This window comes from Seriola dumerili, unplaced genomic scaffold, assembly GCF_002260705.1.
Source record: "Seriola dumerili isolate Sdu_G_001 unplaced genomic scaffold, Sdu_1.0 BDQW01000025.1, whole genome shotgun sequence".
NCBI classification, from domain to species: Eukaryota; Metazoa; Chordata; class Actinopteri; order Carangiformes; family Carangidae; genus Seriola; species Seriola dumerili.
In genome coordinates, this window is record NW_019174280.1 from 10,299,135 (window position 1) to 10,316,646 (window position 17,512).

At 37.8% G+C, this 17,512-nt stretch overlaps 1 protein-coding gene across 2 annotated transcripts; it reads left to right on the plus strand.

Annotated features, from left to right (window-relative positions):
- The first annotated feature begins 2,356 nt into the window (after positions 1 to 2,356).
- LOC111238613 (CSC1-like protein 1) lies at positions 2,357 to 17,512 on the plus strand. Of its 2 annotated transcripts, XM_022768196.1 has the most exons (23): positions 2,357 to 2,435; positions 4,732 to 4,912; positions 5,136 to 5,215; positions 5,399 to 5,477; positions 5,746 to 5,783; positions 5,944 to 6,086; positions 6,461 to 6,512; positions 6,625 to 6,733; positions 6,971 to 7,041; positions 7,178 to 7,258; positions 7,733 to 7,850; positions 8,124 to 8,257; positions 8,782 to 8,925; positions 9,498 to 9,651; positions 9,736 to 9,842; positions 9,952 to 10,038; positions 11,319 to 11,384; positions 11,859 to 12,021; positions 12,424 to 12,529; positions 12,744 to 12,911; positions 13,317 to 13,432; positions 13,523 to 13,573; positions 14,051 to 17,512. In XM_022768196.1, the coding sequence occupies exons 2-23, from the start codon at positions 4,757 to 4,759 to the stop codon at positions 14,189 to 14,191; spliced, it is 2,364 nt and encodes a 787-aa protein (XP_022623917.1). In that variant the 5' UTR covers positions 2,357 to 2,435; positions 4,732 to 4,756; the 3' UTR covers positions 14,192 to 17,512. The 2 variants fall into 2 exon arrangements, with proteins under 2 accessions (XP_022623917.1, XP_022623926.1); XM_022768205.1 differs by lacking the exons at positions 2,357 to 2,435; positions 4,732 to 4,912; positions 5,136 to 5,215; positions 5,944 to 6,086 and having other exon boundaries at positions 5,434 to 5,477.

Genomic DNA, 17,512 nt, shown 5'->3' on the forward strand with positions numbered 1-17,512 from the left:
TGTGTCTGAAGAAGACAGAGGTGTCAGTGAATGTCTTGAATTTGAGAAGCCACTGATCATTTTCCCAGCCTCTTTTGTGAGGTGAAGTAATGCATGTGGAATGTAGAAAATGTTGCCTTCTTTCTGCTTACGCTTATATGTCACCACTATTCAACAGATGGAAACACATTAAAACTTTTTTGGGGGGAATTTTAATTTGTTGAATATACTATACTGAGCCTAAATGTATTTCCATGTCTGTGTTGAAGTAGTTCCTATGACTTTAATGCCCCAACAAAACACAAAGGTATTATGTTGCAAAATAATTTAGCAAAACTCTTGCAAAGCTTTGCACATCTGGATTTTGGAAGTTTATCCCATTGTTCTGGACAGATCCTCTCAAGCTCCATCAGATTGGATGGGAAGCATCTGTGAACTGCCAGTGAACTTTGTCTGTTTGGCTGCATTCATCCATGCCTCAATTCTGACCACTCCCCACCGCTGAGAAGCCCATATAGCATGGCGCTGCCACCACCATGCTTCACCATAGGCACGGCATTAGACAAGTGTTGAGCATTTCCCGGTGTTCGCCAGAGACTGTGTTTATTGTTCTGCCCATCTTTGTCTCATCAGAGCAGAGAATCTTTTTCCTCATACTCTCAGAGTCCTTTAAATGCCATTTGGCAAACGCTAAGCAGGCTGTCATGTGCCTTTTACTTAAAATGGCTTCTGTCTAGCCACTACAACATAGAGGCCTATTTGATGGTTCTTGGCTTGCCTGGTTACTCAGTTTGTTCAGATGGCCAACTCTAGGAAGAGTCCTTTATACCCTTGCCCCGATCTATGCCTCTTAACCAAAATTTTGTAGCAGAAGTATACAGCGAGTTCCTTGGATTTCATGGCTTGGATTTTGTGTGTGCTTTTCTAAACTATGTCCAATCAATTCAAGTAAAGTTCTGTATAACTATAATTCTATATAACTTCTCTAAAAGTTCTGATTGTCTAAACTTTTAGAATTTTAGAATAACTTAGGGTTTAAAGAAAAAAAAAGCATGTAGTTACAAAGGGGTAATGATAAAAGATTCATTAATCCCACTTAGTTCCTAGGTTTTACAGTGAAGCATCTCATTCAACTGAAACTATGGAGGAGGATACAGCACCTGTTTCCTCTTAGAGGATTAAAAACAAATCTTTGAAAAGTTAAAGGAAGTAAAGAAACTTGCTGCCCCTATGTGTGATAAACCGTAATTAAATTGATAAAAACATAATTTGTTGAATGTACTATATCCTGCTAAAATCTATTTCCTTTTCTCTTCTATTTTCTTGTCTCCTTGTTTCTATTACTTTCTTGCTCCAGCAAAACAAAAGGGTATTCTGTTACAGTTTAGTGCAGCAAGTACAATTTTGAGATACTTGTCAATTATCTGAGTATTTCCCATCCATGCAACTTAATACTTAATATGTCAGAGGGAAATTTTAGACCTTTTACTCCACTTAATTTATTTGACAGCTGTTTTTTTTCAATGTAGTTAGTATTCAATTAATTACTTATTACTTAATTAATTTTTTTAATCTGATTTTACATTAATGTTTTTAATGTTTTTTCATGTGAAGCTTTTGGTGCATGTCATTTCTTTGTTGAAAAGCAGTTTGAGCTGCAATTCTTGCAGAGATATTAGTATATTTCAGCCCTCTTTTCAACATACTGTAATTACTGTGTGAAGCCTTCACACAGGTTTTACATTAAATTATTTACATCAGGGTTTTTTAGTTCTTAATTATACCATCAGCATGCAACAAGGATAGAAATCCATCTTACTCTAGCTCTGTTGAGAAAAGCTCTGTTGTCTGTTTAGTTACTAGTGTAGTTACACATGTCAGTGTGGTTTTGAATGAGGTTTTCTTACTTCTGGAACAGAACCTGGAAGTTACAGTTTCACTTTGTTGTTAAATAAGTTAGATATAACACTTGGTATACCATTACCACTAATAATACTACTGTCAAACTATTTTTTCAGCCAGCACTAATAATTTACCTATAGTGCTATTGTTGCAAATTTTCAAAATTGCCCAAAATATCCAACTTTTTTTGAAGTTTTTACAGGACCTCCCCCAGTGTTGGGGTCCTGGCTGCTTAGTTCCACTTTCCCTTTACTACTATGCCACTGCTTCCACTTCTGCGATTGTGCTACACCCAGTTGTGAGTATTTTCCCCTCCTCGTTCTATTCCCAGCAGAAGGAAATTATTACATTTGCGCCCAACTCATACATGTTCAGAAAGTCCCCAGGACTCGCTTGTGCCGTTTCTCGACGCGAGGATTGACTGCAACACTGAGCACGAGAGCGTCTGCGCATACGCGGAACATAAAGGGGAAGGGACACAGATGGGCTTTATTGGTATTTACAGTAAAAAGAAAGTTTCCTTCCCGTGAGCGTAAAAAAAGACAGACTTACAGGTAGGAATGCTTATATGCCACACACCTACGCAAGGTACCTTGTAATGCGAGTTATGTGCTTTTCAGTCAAGTTAATCAAGTTGTGTCAGCGGATGTTGACGTTGACATATCCTTCCTTACTTGAAGCCGTTGGTGTAGTTAAGCAAAAATCATTAGCATTAGCAAATCTGTAACTTAAGAGTGTAGCTTTCACGTAAGTGTTGCTTTATTAACCGGTTCAATTCAACTTAATAAGCTTTTGCTTTACTTTCAGTTTGGTGAGGTAACTATTATAACACTACTTGCTTGTCACTGTTCAGCCTCAAAATAACGAACAGCTGTTAGAGAGCGAAGAGGTGTCACTCTGACAGAAATGCCTGCAGTCGAACTAATAGTAGAGACATTGCTTTATCTGTAAGCTCTATTGTCATTTTTGTTGCTCGTTAAGTTTAATGTCAGGGTTAAAAGACAAAAGTTAGCGGTTATATCATACTTTATAACTTATAACTGCGTCCTCGTGACTCCGTGAGCTTGGTCCATCTATTTCTGGAAAGGTGGGGCGCGAGGGCTCTGTTCACGACTTGTGACGAGTGGGATTAGACATGGACTCCAGTGCTGAAACAACACAGTCACAAACTGTTGTTTTATAATTGCGTCAGTCCCGGTCACGCTTTAGGGACGAGAAAGTCCCTTGATTCTGCGTTCAGTCTTAGAAAAATTTAAAAAACATAGGCGTAAATATGCTGCTGCCGCCGATGTCTTTCAGAATACACTAATGTACACAAGGGGTCTCAAACTATGGAGCAAGCAGTGGTGGAATGTAAACTAAGTACATTTACTCATGTACTGTAATTAAGTACTTCTTTAAGGTACCTGTACTTTACTTGAGTACTTCTGTTTCATGCTACATTTAGAATAAAGTCCAATGATTTACTGTACATTACTGTGCAAAAGTACTGTATATTTTGCTGAGTATACTTAACATAGCTTTACTTACTTAAGATGGGATTTTGAATGCAGGAAGTTTATTTGTAGCAGAGTATTTCTACACTGTAATGTTACTTTTAATGAAGTAAAACGTCTGAATACTGTATTGAATCAGCATCTAGGCTTTCACAGCACCCAAAGACAACACTTTTATCACTACCTCCTTGCTGGTTTGAATTTTTAGGCCTCTCTAAAAATGTTGGTCTAGACCTGCTTCATATGAATAGTGCCCTGAGATAACTCCTGTTATGATTTGGCGCTATATGCAAAAATTCAGTCTGTAGTTACAGGAAAGACATTAGCACCTAAAAAGCTGCTCAGCAGTTGTGATGAAAAGCAGCTGCCTCTTGGTTCTCCAGTGGCATATTGTGCCCGTGGTAGGTCAAGGAGCCTGCTGTGGGGAGCTGATGATTAACTGATTAATTAATTAGTTGACTGACACAATAATTTGATAATCGATTAATCGTTTAAGTAATTTCTCAAGCAAAAACCTCAAATATTTGCAGATGACAGGTTATCAAATGTGAGAATTTGCAGGTTTTCTCTATTTTATGTCATTATAAATTCAATGTCTTTAGGTTTTTGACTAAGTCATACAAAACAAGGCATTTGCAGATGTTATACTGAGCTCTGGGAAAGTGTTTTGGGCATTTTTAACTATTTACATTTTTTCAGACTTAACAAAAATAGTTATTCATTGATAATGACAAAAATTGCTAGTTGCCACCCTACTACACTGTGCTGTTAAGGTCTGAAGTGTTGCAGATTATCATTCCAAGGTGTGTTAATCAGTGAAAAAAAATCTGTGTACATGCTGCATAGGCTCATGGTCTGGGACCCCTGATGCAGGCAATGCCTTATATTGCCTTTATGTTTCTCCTGCAAAGACAGTGTCCCTCTGTGTTTACTCTTTTCAGTGTGGCAACAAATTTAAAAAATCCCAATATTATATAATTTTTAGGGCAAAAAATAATCAGCACCAATGTTGAAGTCATTTGTTGAGAAAAAATGTCAAATATCTGCAGGTTCCAGCCTTTCAAGTGTAAAGATTTTCTTATTTTTCTTATTACATTTAAAAAAAAAAATTATATTTTACTTTTTTTCCCCAATGTTTGTACAATTTGAATATGTCACCTTGGACTCCTGGAAAATGTGACCTTTTTAGGCATTTTATCACCTAAACAATTAATGGAACAAGAAAAAATAATCAACAGTTTAACTGATAATGAAAATAATTGTTACTAGCCCTACTATTTTTTGGGAATACTGTTTTTCACTGTTTGGTTCTCAGCAGTCATTTCTTAACATATAGTACTGTCAATGTCTGCAGACAAACTGCTGGTTCCACTGCAGTGATGTCTTCCCTGTGGTGGCTGGTGTCAAATGGCACCTCTCCCTCTGGCTTCCTGGACAACAGTACCTGTTTCAGCTCCTCACAGAGCACTGTACTCAATGCAGACAACTTTGGAGGCGTACCAGTTGTGCTACTGCTCGACTTCTCTGTCTTTCTGGTATTTGTCTATCTGTTTGCTTCCTATCTGATTCTGATCAAGTTAATGTGGAGTTAAAGTCTTGTGACCCTACTTATCTGTACTGTCTTGTTTTCAAAGGCTGAAAATACTTAACATTTTCTTTTCTCTTCCAAATAAATATCTCTTCAAGTATACAAATAGCACAAGAAAGTTCTTTCTACTTGGCAATAATGATCTATAATGACTTCTCCTGCCACCACAGGTGTTGCTGACCGTCTTCTCTATTATCAGGAAGAATCTTTGGGACTACGGGCGTCTAGCACTGGTCGCAGACAACGAAGGGTCAGTTCACAACCCGACAATACTTTTTACAGCCATGGTGTCATGATCTCAGGCTTGGGTTAGGTGTGGTAGACATACTGGTTAGAATAAGTATTGTTTACTAAGTGTAATCGTGAATTGAATCATCAAGGTGACATTTCTGTCAGTTTGATTTCATCCTTGATACTGAACTTTGTGTTTCAGATTCACTGAGTCAACACACCGTCGCTTTGGACGCATGTCATCCTTTATGTCCAGCGTTGATGACTTGGAGTATGAACAGGTATGAAAAAGAAAATCTCTGTTGTTAGTTCCAGCACCTAAATCAATATTCATGAAGCATGAAAGACTGATCGAGATGACAAGTCAACACTGCTATTAAAGATTATTTCAGTTGAATGCACTTTAGTTATAATTTTTTCCCACACCTTGCTGGATTTAAGATCACTGACAATGATATCCCACTGTATAAATATATTTAAGTCTCAACATGAAGAAACCAAATATATTTATTGTATGTTAGTTTAATCAAAATTTCCCTTTCTCTTTAGGGATTCTGCTCTTGGCTGCCTTACATCCTCAGAATGGAGTGAGTGACTGTGGTTTGTTTTCTCTTTTGCTGGTCATTGTTTCTCATCCATATCTATTTTTATCATGCTGCACAAGCCATGTGTTGGTTTCCTCAAATCATTGTGTTTGTGTGCATGCGTGTGTGTGTTTGTGTGTGTTTGTGTGTGTGTTTGTTTCAGTGAGGAAAAAATGAAAGCCAGATGTGGCATGGACGCTGTTCACTACCTGTCCTTTCAGCGTCATCTGATCGTCTTACTGTTGGTCATAACTGTCACCTCCTTGTCAATCATACTGCCTGTCAACCTGAGCGGAGACCTGCTGGGTGGGTTTGACATCACTCTCTGTCTCTGATTAAAGTCCAACATTACTCAAGTGTACAATAAAAATAACAGCCAGTGTCTGTTAATAGCTAATATTACAGTTCCTTTACATATTTTTAAGGGTATTTTATGTACTGATTATGGGTCAGGTGTGTATTTTATGGTGCCTTCAAATGTGAATCATGCAATCAAAACCAAGGAGCTGCACTGTCCACTTCATAATCAGTGACTCGTCTCTAAATTGCATATTTCTTCTGCAGGTGATTTTGACTGAACCGTGGCTTAGGCTTGCTTATAAATTTGATCTTTTTCTGTTCATGTTCTTGTCTCTACTTACATTTTATTTAAAAAAAAAAATGCTGTTTGTTTCTTTTAGGTAATGATCCAAGGAATTTTGGAAGGACAACTATTGGGAATCTTCAAAAGGGGTATGAAATAAAACATTTATAAGGATATATAAGGAAACGTTTGTATTGCAGAGGAGCTTTGTGGTTTGGACATATCAAAATGTTTCTTGGTGTCTGTCATTTTTGCCTCTAGAAACAACCTGTTATGGCTGCACACAGTGTTTGCAGTTCTCTACCTGACCCTGACAGTTGCCCTGCTGCGACATCACACATCACAAATGAAAGGCATGCGCAGAGAGACAGTGAGTCTTTGACTACTTAAGACTAGACTAACAAGATTTGATGTTATTTTATATAATGTTCTGATGATCCACACTTGGTCTGGATTGTCACTGATGCATAAACTTATACTGAGTTCTTACCTCACCTGTCTGTGAGGGGTTAAATGCATTATGAAAGCCATACCAGACTTAAGTGTGGTGAATCACTTACCTGTGATGGTGCCTGACTGATCTGTCACTCTGGCTTTCACTTTGTAGACCAGAAACACCTTGTTTGTGTGTTCAGTTCCTAAAACAGCAACAGAAGAAGCTGTAATGACACATTTCACGTGAGTGCACTGAACTGTTACATCCACTGTTTGTCTTGTGTAAAGTTGACTCTTAGTTTTGATGCATTGTTCTCACATATCACCATAAATAGCAGCTATCTGTTCCAGTCCTCAATGCCAGTATTGCTTTTTATAGAGAGGCGTATCCTACCTGTCGAGTGTGTGCTGTGACCCTAGGCTATGACGTGGCCAAGCTCATGCACCTTGATAAGGAAAGGTAAGAAATCAGAACTAACTGTACATAAAAATCATGTGATTCTTGCCCCCTGTGTCAGTGAGTACATGCTAGCATGTAGTTTTTTGGTTTGTGCTACACAATTGAGCTTCCTTTGAATTTCATGAATATTGTCAATATTGACAGTGAATCTAATATCTGTGTCGTGTGAAAATGGTCACTTGCAGCTACAAACCCACAGAGAGAATTGTCACTTAACCCAGAAACTCTACTGAGCGTTTTAGCCTCTTAAAGCTCATTATTTAAGTTTAATGGCACAAAATTATGTTTCAGTCTCACTCTTACTGGTCAATATTTAAATGATGTCATATTTTGTATCCATGTCTGCAGAGGAAAGTGGCTGCAAGCAACAGTGTGTAAAGCATATTCCAGGTTTAGAGGTATCTGTTTAAAATGTTGAGGCTCTTATTTTTACTAAGTTAAACTAAGTTGTTTGTGTTTGTTTTTTCACTCCAGAATGCGAGCTGGAAAAAACCTGCGCTACTACGAGCGTGTCTTAGAGAAAACAGGAGAACGTGATTTGATTAACCCCCGTTTGTGTGGGCACCTTTGTTGCTGCGCTAACTCTGAGAAGGTAAGCTGGACCAGATGATAGCACAGTTTTGCAGTGGTATCTGAATGCTTTTATTTATTTATTTATTCTTTAGTGTAATGATTTATAGTAAAAGTACATTGGACTAAATACAGATTTTAATAGCAGCAAAGTATAAATCTTGTGATGAAATGAAAAGCTTGTATCAGTGCTATTCATTTACAGGCACAGTTAGCAAGCATGTGAACTATTTTACAACAAGGTTTAAAAAAAGTAAAGCATTCAATCCGTGTGTGTCTGTGTGTGTTTCTTCAGGTTGATGCCATACAGTATTACACGACTAAGGAAAAAGACCTGCTGGGAGAGGTGAGGAAGCAGGTAGAACTGGTGCCACAGCGCCCCCTGGGGATTGCCTATGTGACCTTGCAGACTGAGGCTATGGCCAAGTTGTGAGTAGCTTTTTGTCAGTACTTGTGTCTGTATTTACAGGTGGAGGAAACAACAATATCATCTGAAATAATATGGATGATACTGTTGTAATGAAACATCTGAGACATGATAAAACAATCCAGTCTAACACTAATGCAACCAGTACTACCTCTGTGAAATAATTTTAGTTGTTATTGTATCAGAGAGGCATTGATCCAAATCCAATAGTTATTTGTTTGGACATTCTTTCCTACTGTTTGCACTTTTTAAAATATGTTTCTTTTTTGTAAATGGAGCAACATGCTGTGGTCAGTGACAGTAACATCGCTGTGAAGAAGTGATTGTTTGGCAAACAGCATGTGCCATTGTGTTCTGACATGATAGGTTGTTTCACAGCCTGGAAGCAGCAGTTTATGTGAGCTGATGATGCTTGTCCTCTGACTTGATCAGGACAGTTTTCTCTCAGTTCTGCTGTCACCACATGACTTTTTGCTGGAAAACTAGTTAATGTGTATCTCAAACAGCTGTCATTTACTCACCTCAGCATTATGAAAGACTTCAATGCACTTGAATGTGGTGGCACACGCTGCTGCTGTGGGAATGAGCGCCAACCTTCATCCAATAGTGGAACTCTGAAAGTGAACCAGTGGAGAGTCAGCTTTGCACCCCATCCCAAAAATGTGTACTGGTAAGGCCTAAGACACCAACCCTTAACACAGTATGTGCTCCATGCAGATCATATGACTATGATTAGTTTTTGATTTTATTTTTTTGCCTGATATAATGCATAATAGTGGAGCACATTACATTATATTGAACACCAGTTGAATGATTTCATATGTGATCTTACTCGCATTTATCATATTGTGGCCATATTGGTACCATGAAAACATCCCTGTGACACTGATTTCAACCATATGAAGTATTGATGAGATATTTCAAAGATGATATTTCAATATGTAGTGAAATCGATTATTTATCCCACTCCAGTGTAAACCCACTTAGTCGCCTTGAGAATTCATAATAACCTGCTTATTCACCATAGCTTACTGTGGACAATGTCATCAGTGAACTGAAAAATCTTTAGCAAAATACCATCATTAAAAACAATTTAAACATGTTGATTTAGTTACCTCATGATGAGGAGTAGGAGGAAGAATAAGAATAAGCTGCACTCTTCTGTTTTCTCCACTGTGTTGCCTCTTTGTGTGTAACTGTCCTTCTGTTGCTTCTGTTTTTCCTATTTTCCCTGTCCTACAGGGAAAATCTCTCAGTGCGGGGTTTTCCCTGGTTCATGCGCTACGTGATGCTCAACTTCCTCCTTTTCTTCCTGCTCACCTTCCTCACGACTCCCACCATCATTATCAGCACCATCGACAAGTTCAACGTGACTAAGCCCATCCAGTATCTCAATGTGAGACACATGCAGACATATATATTTGTCACAAGTTTGCTTTCAAAACTATGAATCTACAGTTTGATTTGCTTTTCACCTCAGAGCCCCATTATCAGTCAGTTCTTCCCCACTCTCCTGCTGTGGAGCTTCTCTGCATTGCTGCCCACCATAGTCTACTATTCTACACTGGGAGAAGCACACTGGAGCAGGTATCTCTCTCTCTCTCTCACACAGAGAGAGACACACACACACACAGTGCAGTGATTGGTTCCTGTTAGCTGAGGAAAATATTTTGATCCAGTGTCCTCTGTGTTTCAGGTCCAGTGAGCAGCTGAGCATGATGCGGAAACTGTACTTCTTCCTGCTCTTCATGGTGCTTATCCTCCCCTCACTTGGACTTACCAGGTAATTTGTGTTACCATCAGTTTGAATAACCAACAGTTCCCAGCATCCAGGTTAATTTTGTACCTGTAGGAATAATAAATAGTTTAGCAATCAGTGTATGTTAAATGCAGCAATAAACGGGGAGCTTACACACTTAAAAAATGAGGAGGCATAAGATGTGAATAGCAGTTGTGACACATACAGTATGTATCTACAGTAAAATGCCAAATGGGTTGTTGACATGAAATGCCATTTTTTCACACGATATAAAAATACATATAAATAGTAATATAATAATTAAAATGTAGTGAAATGTTAAACATTTCTTTATTTTACATGGACTTGTTATAAAAACTGATCTGTTTTTAGATTTTTTTTTAAATTTCAGCAAAATCTCAAAATTGTCCTATGGTGTGACTGTCTCTAGCATGGTTCAATAAATATATTCTTTTTAAATTAAAAAGAAATTATTTGCATAAAAGTTTTACAACAGCATTATTTTACAAGTGTATTTTGGCATTCATTTATTTCACCCACACATTTCTAAAAGGATAGGGTCTTGAAACATTTTGTCATAGGCTCTGGTGTGACACCATATCCTGATTTTAAATCGGGCAACTCCACAGACAACTTTATTTGAGGAATCCATTCAAGGTCATGTTACTGAAGCCCATTGTGTAGTTCATGACATGTGTACATGGTTTTTGTCTCAGACTAATTCAAATATTTAACTTTTTTTGAAATACTAAAAGTGTTGGGTCCTTTGGTGTGACATCTCCAATTTATATTTTTTAATTAAAAAGTGTGTGTTAAAACTACATAATTATGGAAAATTATGCAAATGTTTGTCTCAAAATATCTTAAAGCACAGTTGAGTATTGAACATTAGGGGAGATATAATCATCACTTAAATTGTCATAATTTTCAATATTTCTGAAAAGATAACAGCAAAGTTTGACTTGCACATTGGGAAAATAGTGTTATTAATATTTTCATATTAAATAAATAACACTATATGAATCTTGCTATTTGTATATTATTAAAAAAAAAAAATTCTGAATTTTTTATGGTTTAGAGAAAATTAACAGACAAAGTTAGTGACCCCTTACATTTTTCACACTACACAAATATAGTGTATGTATTTTATCTTCAAAAATACAAAAAAAGCATTTATACTATACAAGTACATATTTGTCAACTACTCAAATGACATGTCAGTTAGCGGTTGAGGATATTAGCTCAGGCTAATTGTTGTATTTTTGTATAGTTGGATTGAGGAAGGATCTTTTTTCTTTTTTCAGTCTCGCAGTGTTTTTCCGTTGGCTGTTTGATAAAGAGTTTCTCTCAGGTGGGAAACTGCGGTTTGAGTAAGTATTCCCTCTTTTCTGCCCCTTGGTTTTTTTTTTTGTTTTTTTTTATTCTAATCAAAAATGTACAAATTAATTAAAGTTTTAGTACGTCATAGAGATCAATTTAAATTATATGTCATTTTTACAGATAAATAACCATACAGTTGCAATGTTTCACTCACTGCTGTTGCAGTCAGGTTTTGAATCTGGTTTCATATTTTACTGCAAAGTTTGGTTGTCATTTCATTTACAACTGTTTTTATAAAGTTTCCAGTTTTTGTTGAACCTGACATGCCCAGGAAAATGTGTGGGAAACACGAGAAAAGAAAATGTCCTTGCATGAGGCCTGATATTTTTTATAATTTGTGGATAGATTAATTTTTTTTTTTTTTTTAAAAGTTCACATTTTCTTTAATGTTTTGTCCTCACTGGTTTGACTTTATTTGACTCTTTTCCTTTATCTTTTTGTTTTCCTTTCCTTCTTTACAACAGGTGTGTGTTTTTACCTGACCAAGGGGCATTTTTTGTCAACTATGTGATCGCAGCAGGCCTGGTGGGCTCTGGCATGGAGTTGCTGCGGTTGCCAGGGTTACTACTTTACACCATTCGTATGGCATTTGCACGCTCTGCTGCTGAAAGGAAATATGTCAAACAGGTTTGTTATGGTATTGTCCATTAAAGCAATGCTACACCAGGGGCCAGGGTTCTGCTGTGTGAGTGAAAATAGAGAAAAAAATATGTTTTGGACACAATAAACTTAAGAATTTGTAGTTTTTGATACTGTTTACTTTATCAGTATCAATATATTACTTTAGAACTTATTGTATTATAAATGGCTAATATGCTTCAGCTGGACAATGTGTAATAGAAACATATTAAGTGCTTTGGCCAAAGAATGATCCATTTACTAAACTAAACAGATTTATGCAGCGTTGTATTTTCCTGTAAACTCAAGTCAATGAAAAGTCAAACAAGAATAATGGAATATTTTGTTTGTTGATTTCTTTAATCTCAGCCTCATTTCAACATTTATAAGTAACTCTACTTGTGCTTACAGAACCAGGCCTATGAATTTGAATATGGAGCCATGTATGGCTGGACCCTCTGTGTGTTCACTGTCATTATGGCTTACAGCATCATTTGTCCTATGATTGTGCCTTTTGGTGAGTAGTTAGTTGGGCTGTACACACACTCAACACATTCCCTCATGTAAGATTTATCATCAGTAGATCTATTTGCCATTCTCTTAATTACTCCACTCTGTCAGACTTTGCCAGAGACCTCAATGTCACTTTCATACATACAACATACAGTATGTCCAGTCACTTCCATAGTGTTGTTCCTAATGGCTGCACTGTGTGTGTCTGACTCCATCAGGTCTCCTCTACATGCTGCTGAAGCACCTAGTGGACAAACACAACATGTACTTTGCCTACCTGCCTGCCCGCATTGATCGCCAGGTCCACCTGGGAGCTGTCAATCAAGCTCTGGCCGCGCCCATCATCTGCCTCATATGGCTTTACTTCTTTTCTGTTCTCAGAACAGGTAAGAAATAAACGTGGGCTTAACCTGAAAAAGGTTACATTAGCAAAATCACCTGAGATTCATTGATGGGAATTAACCACAAGTGCTTAGCCATATCTAGAAATGTTAAAAACTTCTAAATACAGAGGCTACTTGAAACAAATGCATATATATGTATATATATATATATATACCAAATTTAACACGTGCATATATATATACCAAATTTAACACGTAATTTAACATCTGTCAGATGGTCCAGTTTTTAAACTGAGCTCATGTGCTGGTAGTATCTCAAAGTAAACAACGGGCAAACTGGACAAACAGTATATAATTACTGTGTGATCATGTGTAGGCATTTGCCTGCATGCAGCTCCATAAGAGAAATTTCCATGCCACAATAAAACTTTCTGTGTGGTGTTTCAGATTTCATGACCTCCACATCTCTTTTCACCCTGGTGGTTCTGTGTATCACTGTCTTCATCTGCATCAGCGCCACCTGCTTCGGCCACTTCAAATACCTCAGCCCACACAACTATGCGGTGAGTGTTTGCTTGTGCGTGTATATGTGAGACAAATTTTTTCCATCCCTCACACTGAGCTCTCATATTTTTCTTTTTTTTTTTTTGCAGGTGAAAGAGGAGGACGAGGACACAGAAAATGAGGTAGAAGAAAACACCAAGGTACTGTACTGTACTTACAAATTCCATAGCATGAACCAAGATCAGACGTACTTAGATCTTAGGGTAACTTAACCTTAAATTTTCCATATATTAATTTACGCTGCTTGTCATCCTTTTGTTATGTTATTCATTAACAAAGAACCAGTTCAGTGTTTTCTCAACAATATGCTTAAGTCCTGGCTGATCATAATACACTGTTGCATGCATTGAACTTTGGAACTTCCCAATCATTCTTGCAGGCCAAGTTCATGTCTGATGCATCCTTGTTTGCCTAGTAAATTTTCAGGAGCTTTATCCCTTTATTGCCTAATCCTAAGCATTCTTTTGTATCAAAATCATACTTTGGCCATGACATGCAATATTGCATCAAACACATCAGGGAGGATAAAAGAGCACACAAAATGAACATTGAGAAACACCCCAAGGAGCATTTTGTTTTCAGCACTCATCTCTCTCTTTTGTATTGTATAATTACAGATCTACCTTCCCAGAGTGCTCAATCCCAAATCACCTGTCAGCACCACACAAGAGTCTAAACCTCAGCAGTCTTATGGCTCTACAGAGGGCAACTTGGCCTACAACCCCAGCCCAGTGGGGGAAAGCACGTCAGATGGCTGAATCAGTATATTTCAACACAGAGTCAAAGCTTTGGAGCTACGATTCCCTCAACTCCTGATTATAAATTTTTTCCTTTCACAACGACTTCAGTACTGAGGTCAAGAGTACTATTTCACTCCGACCGTCCTGCTCTGTCAGTCGCATTGAGAGAAAATCTTCAGATTGTACAAGAGAAGAAAGTGCAATGCATTCTAAAGTGCAGGGGCCTCATTTATAACTGTTGCATACTCACAAAACGGGACTTGAAAGAGGCATATGCCACTTCCCATGCAAAAGTTTATAAAAACAAACTTTATGGAAGAATGTGCGCACCTGTACAGAAACTCTGACCAATGTGTGCAACTTTTTGGAGACACGGGAAACTGGCGACGCAAACCTTAAGGTGGCGAATTGAGGCCAGATTGTAGAAATTAAATGATCAGCATCATTATACATAATCACCTTTCAATTGTAAAAGCAAACTCAAATCTCAAATTAAGTTCCACCCAAAATTTCATTAGCATCGTCTTACTATCACATTCCCCTCCCCCGGAGTGCAGATGACAGGGCCTAACTGTAGCTACTGACACTCGTGGTCAGTTGTTGAGCCACAGCAGCAGTTCAGTTGTGAGGATAATGCCAGAATGTGGCAGGTGGCTGGATTCAAGTCTGGCTTCTGCCTTTCCCCAATATAAAGTGTGAATTAAGTGTCATTTTCACCTCAACCATGTTAACTAGGCTAACTGATTAAATTACCATCATTGGCAGTAGAAATCCAAAATAATGTCAAGTAGTATTAAAGAATTGCAGAACAGAGCGTCAATAGTTTTTAATATAATCTTCTAATACTGTGCATATACAGTATCAACAAGTACAATTTCAGTTTTTGTGTGTAAAATCGCACCAGTGAACACGACTGTGTGACTATGCTGTCAGGTACACAGAGCACACTGGAAACACTGTGGTGGTTGCCACATACACACTCTGCCTTCTCCAGTCACCTCACCTAACACCACCTGCATTCATAGTCCACTGTGACAATGAGAGAAACACCTATATGTTAGAGTTTTGAGTTAAATATTGTGTGTGTTAGATACTTAAATGTGGTTTCATCAGCTATGTACATATCTGTGGCCTATAGACGCTTAACAAATATGAAGAGGTGAGTTCCTGTGTCTCTGTGCTTGCTCGGTCCAAACTCTGACAATGTGCAACAAAGCGTTGAAGGCACCCACCTCCATGTCTGATCATGTCTGTTTAATCTCGGGAATCCTGTTTGTAGCATTAACAGCTGCTGCAGGCATCAGCCTCTCAAACTTTGTTTTGTTTGTAACCCTGCCTAAATTCTCCACAGGAACAACATGTATATCAATATTCATGAGGGATTTGCATTGACCATTTATGGTTAATTGTGGGGGGTTTTTGGGGAAGAGCATGAGGCTTGTCAAAGTGCACAGATTTTCAAGTTGATTGTGATTTATAAATGGATATTGCATGGAGGCACGCATGCACACAGGTTTATAAATCTGATTAATTTTTTGCGTGTGCCATTTTCGGCTTTTGTGCACACATACACTTTTAGTATGGATCCTACGCACTGTTTTATAAATGAGGCCCCAGCACTGTGCCATCCCACACTGGTCCAACTTCCTTACCTCTTGGCTTCTGGAAAGACGAGTGGACAATTTGTTAAATCTGAATTACTTTCTACAGGAATGAAGATAAATAGTCATTTATTTGATATTTGGATCATTACTTTTACTTGATCAGTACAACGCACGCATCCATGTGAAACCTACCAAGCCGTCTCTCTCAGTCTTGTCTGTCATAAAACACGGAAACATGTCTGTTTCTATGTGAGACCTCTCTGATAAGGACCAATTCACCTTAGAATGTTTAACCAAAACCTGCCATTTCAATTAAGCCATGATGTGTAAGAAATTCCACTTTTTGCATGTGAATTATCAGAAGCAAATTATGCAATGAGGGTAATTATGCATCTATGTCCAGAACAAAATCATCAAACCAGCACCACTGATGCCAAAGAGATGGACAAGCAGAGCTTTCTGTTTTTCTCCAAAATTCTCTAAAGTGCCTTTTTTGATGCCAGAGGACAATGCCAAGGGAATAACTTATTGCCGAATGTTTATTATGCACTTTCATATCAAGAGAGGTCTGTCTTTTTGTGTACTAACAAGAACTTAATATTGTGACTTACTCATGAGACAATAGAGCAAATATTTATATCAGTATTGCAGGAATTTTGCGACCAAAAGCTTGGTTAGATGGTGGAGCAATGGTTAGTTATTTTCATTACTATTTAAGGTACGAAAATGATGCTGTACCATTAATGAATGTTTTGAGCAGGTCAGTGTATATTTGTATTATTGTGCTTTAAAGTTACGTTTTTGAAGCATTTTTAAATGTGCATTTTATCAAGGAACTAAGCCCTAAAAGCAAACAACCACCGAACACATGAGCACGTGTTCAGTGGTTGGTAGTAACTGTGTTGTTTTTTCACCAAGTAAAACAGATAAAATGTCTTCAGGTTGCGTATGTTAAGAGGAGCTCTGTCTTAGTTTTGTACATATGGTGACATACATTTCAATATTAAACAATCCTATGTGCTGTTTTCATATACAAAGGACAGGAACAATTGTGCAGTTCTGAGTGCTTCTTGCCATTCGGGGGCGCTGTTGAACTGCAGTAGGGTAGCTTAACCCCTGAAATATTCATAAAGCAGTGAAAAAGGACAGACGCACATTGTTGCATTGAGGATTTCTAACTTATTCTGACATTGGTATGAGCCTGTGTACTGGGCGACAACTCCAGTAGCTCCACCTCCTCACCTGATCTTTTTCTATTGTCTCCCTTTCTGTTCCCTTTTGCTTCCTCTTTTTCCTGACTTTTCTCCTTTCTCACCACGGTCCTGCCTTAGCTGAAAAAGACCTCTGTTGTCATTTTAAGGGCTGTTAGCGTGCTGACTAACAGTTGTTAAATATGACTAATGGAGTGCTAAGCTAACAATACATCTAGGTTATTAGCTGTGGCGAACAGAGCGGTTTTGGCCATTGGACGAGTGAATCAGTGTACCCTAATGGAGCCACACAATAGTTCTTAAACTGAAGAAGAAAAATCAGGAGGAGCAGCAGCTACTGAAGTGGTTCTAAATGGCTCAACAACAAATTAGTTCTTCCTGGCTCAAGCATTTGATATACTTTAAGATCGTTTACAAAGGATACTTGATATAAGGAGTGATATAAATTCTGTAAAATCTGACTGCACAAAGATTATTGTCCGTATTTTACCCCTACAGTTGAACAAAGATGAAATATTTCAAAA

Excerpts from the sequence above, each read along its gene's own strand:
- LOC111238613 (XM_022768196.1), top strand. The coding sequence starts at position 4,757 with ATGTCTTCCCTGTGGTGGCTGGTGTCAAATGGCACCTCTCCCTCTGGC. Across the intron at positions 5,478-5,745 it reads ATGACTTGGAGTATGAACAG|GGATTCTGCTCTTGGCTGCC; the intron begins GTATGAAAAAGA and ends CTTTCTCTTTAG. Across the intron at positions 13,433-13,522 it reads TCAGCCCACACAACTATGCG|GTGAAAGAGGAGGACGAGGA; the intron begins GTGAGTGTTTGC and ends TTTTTTTTGCAG.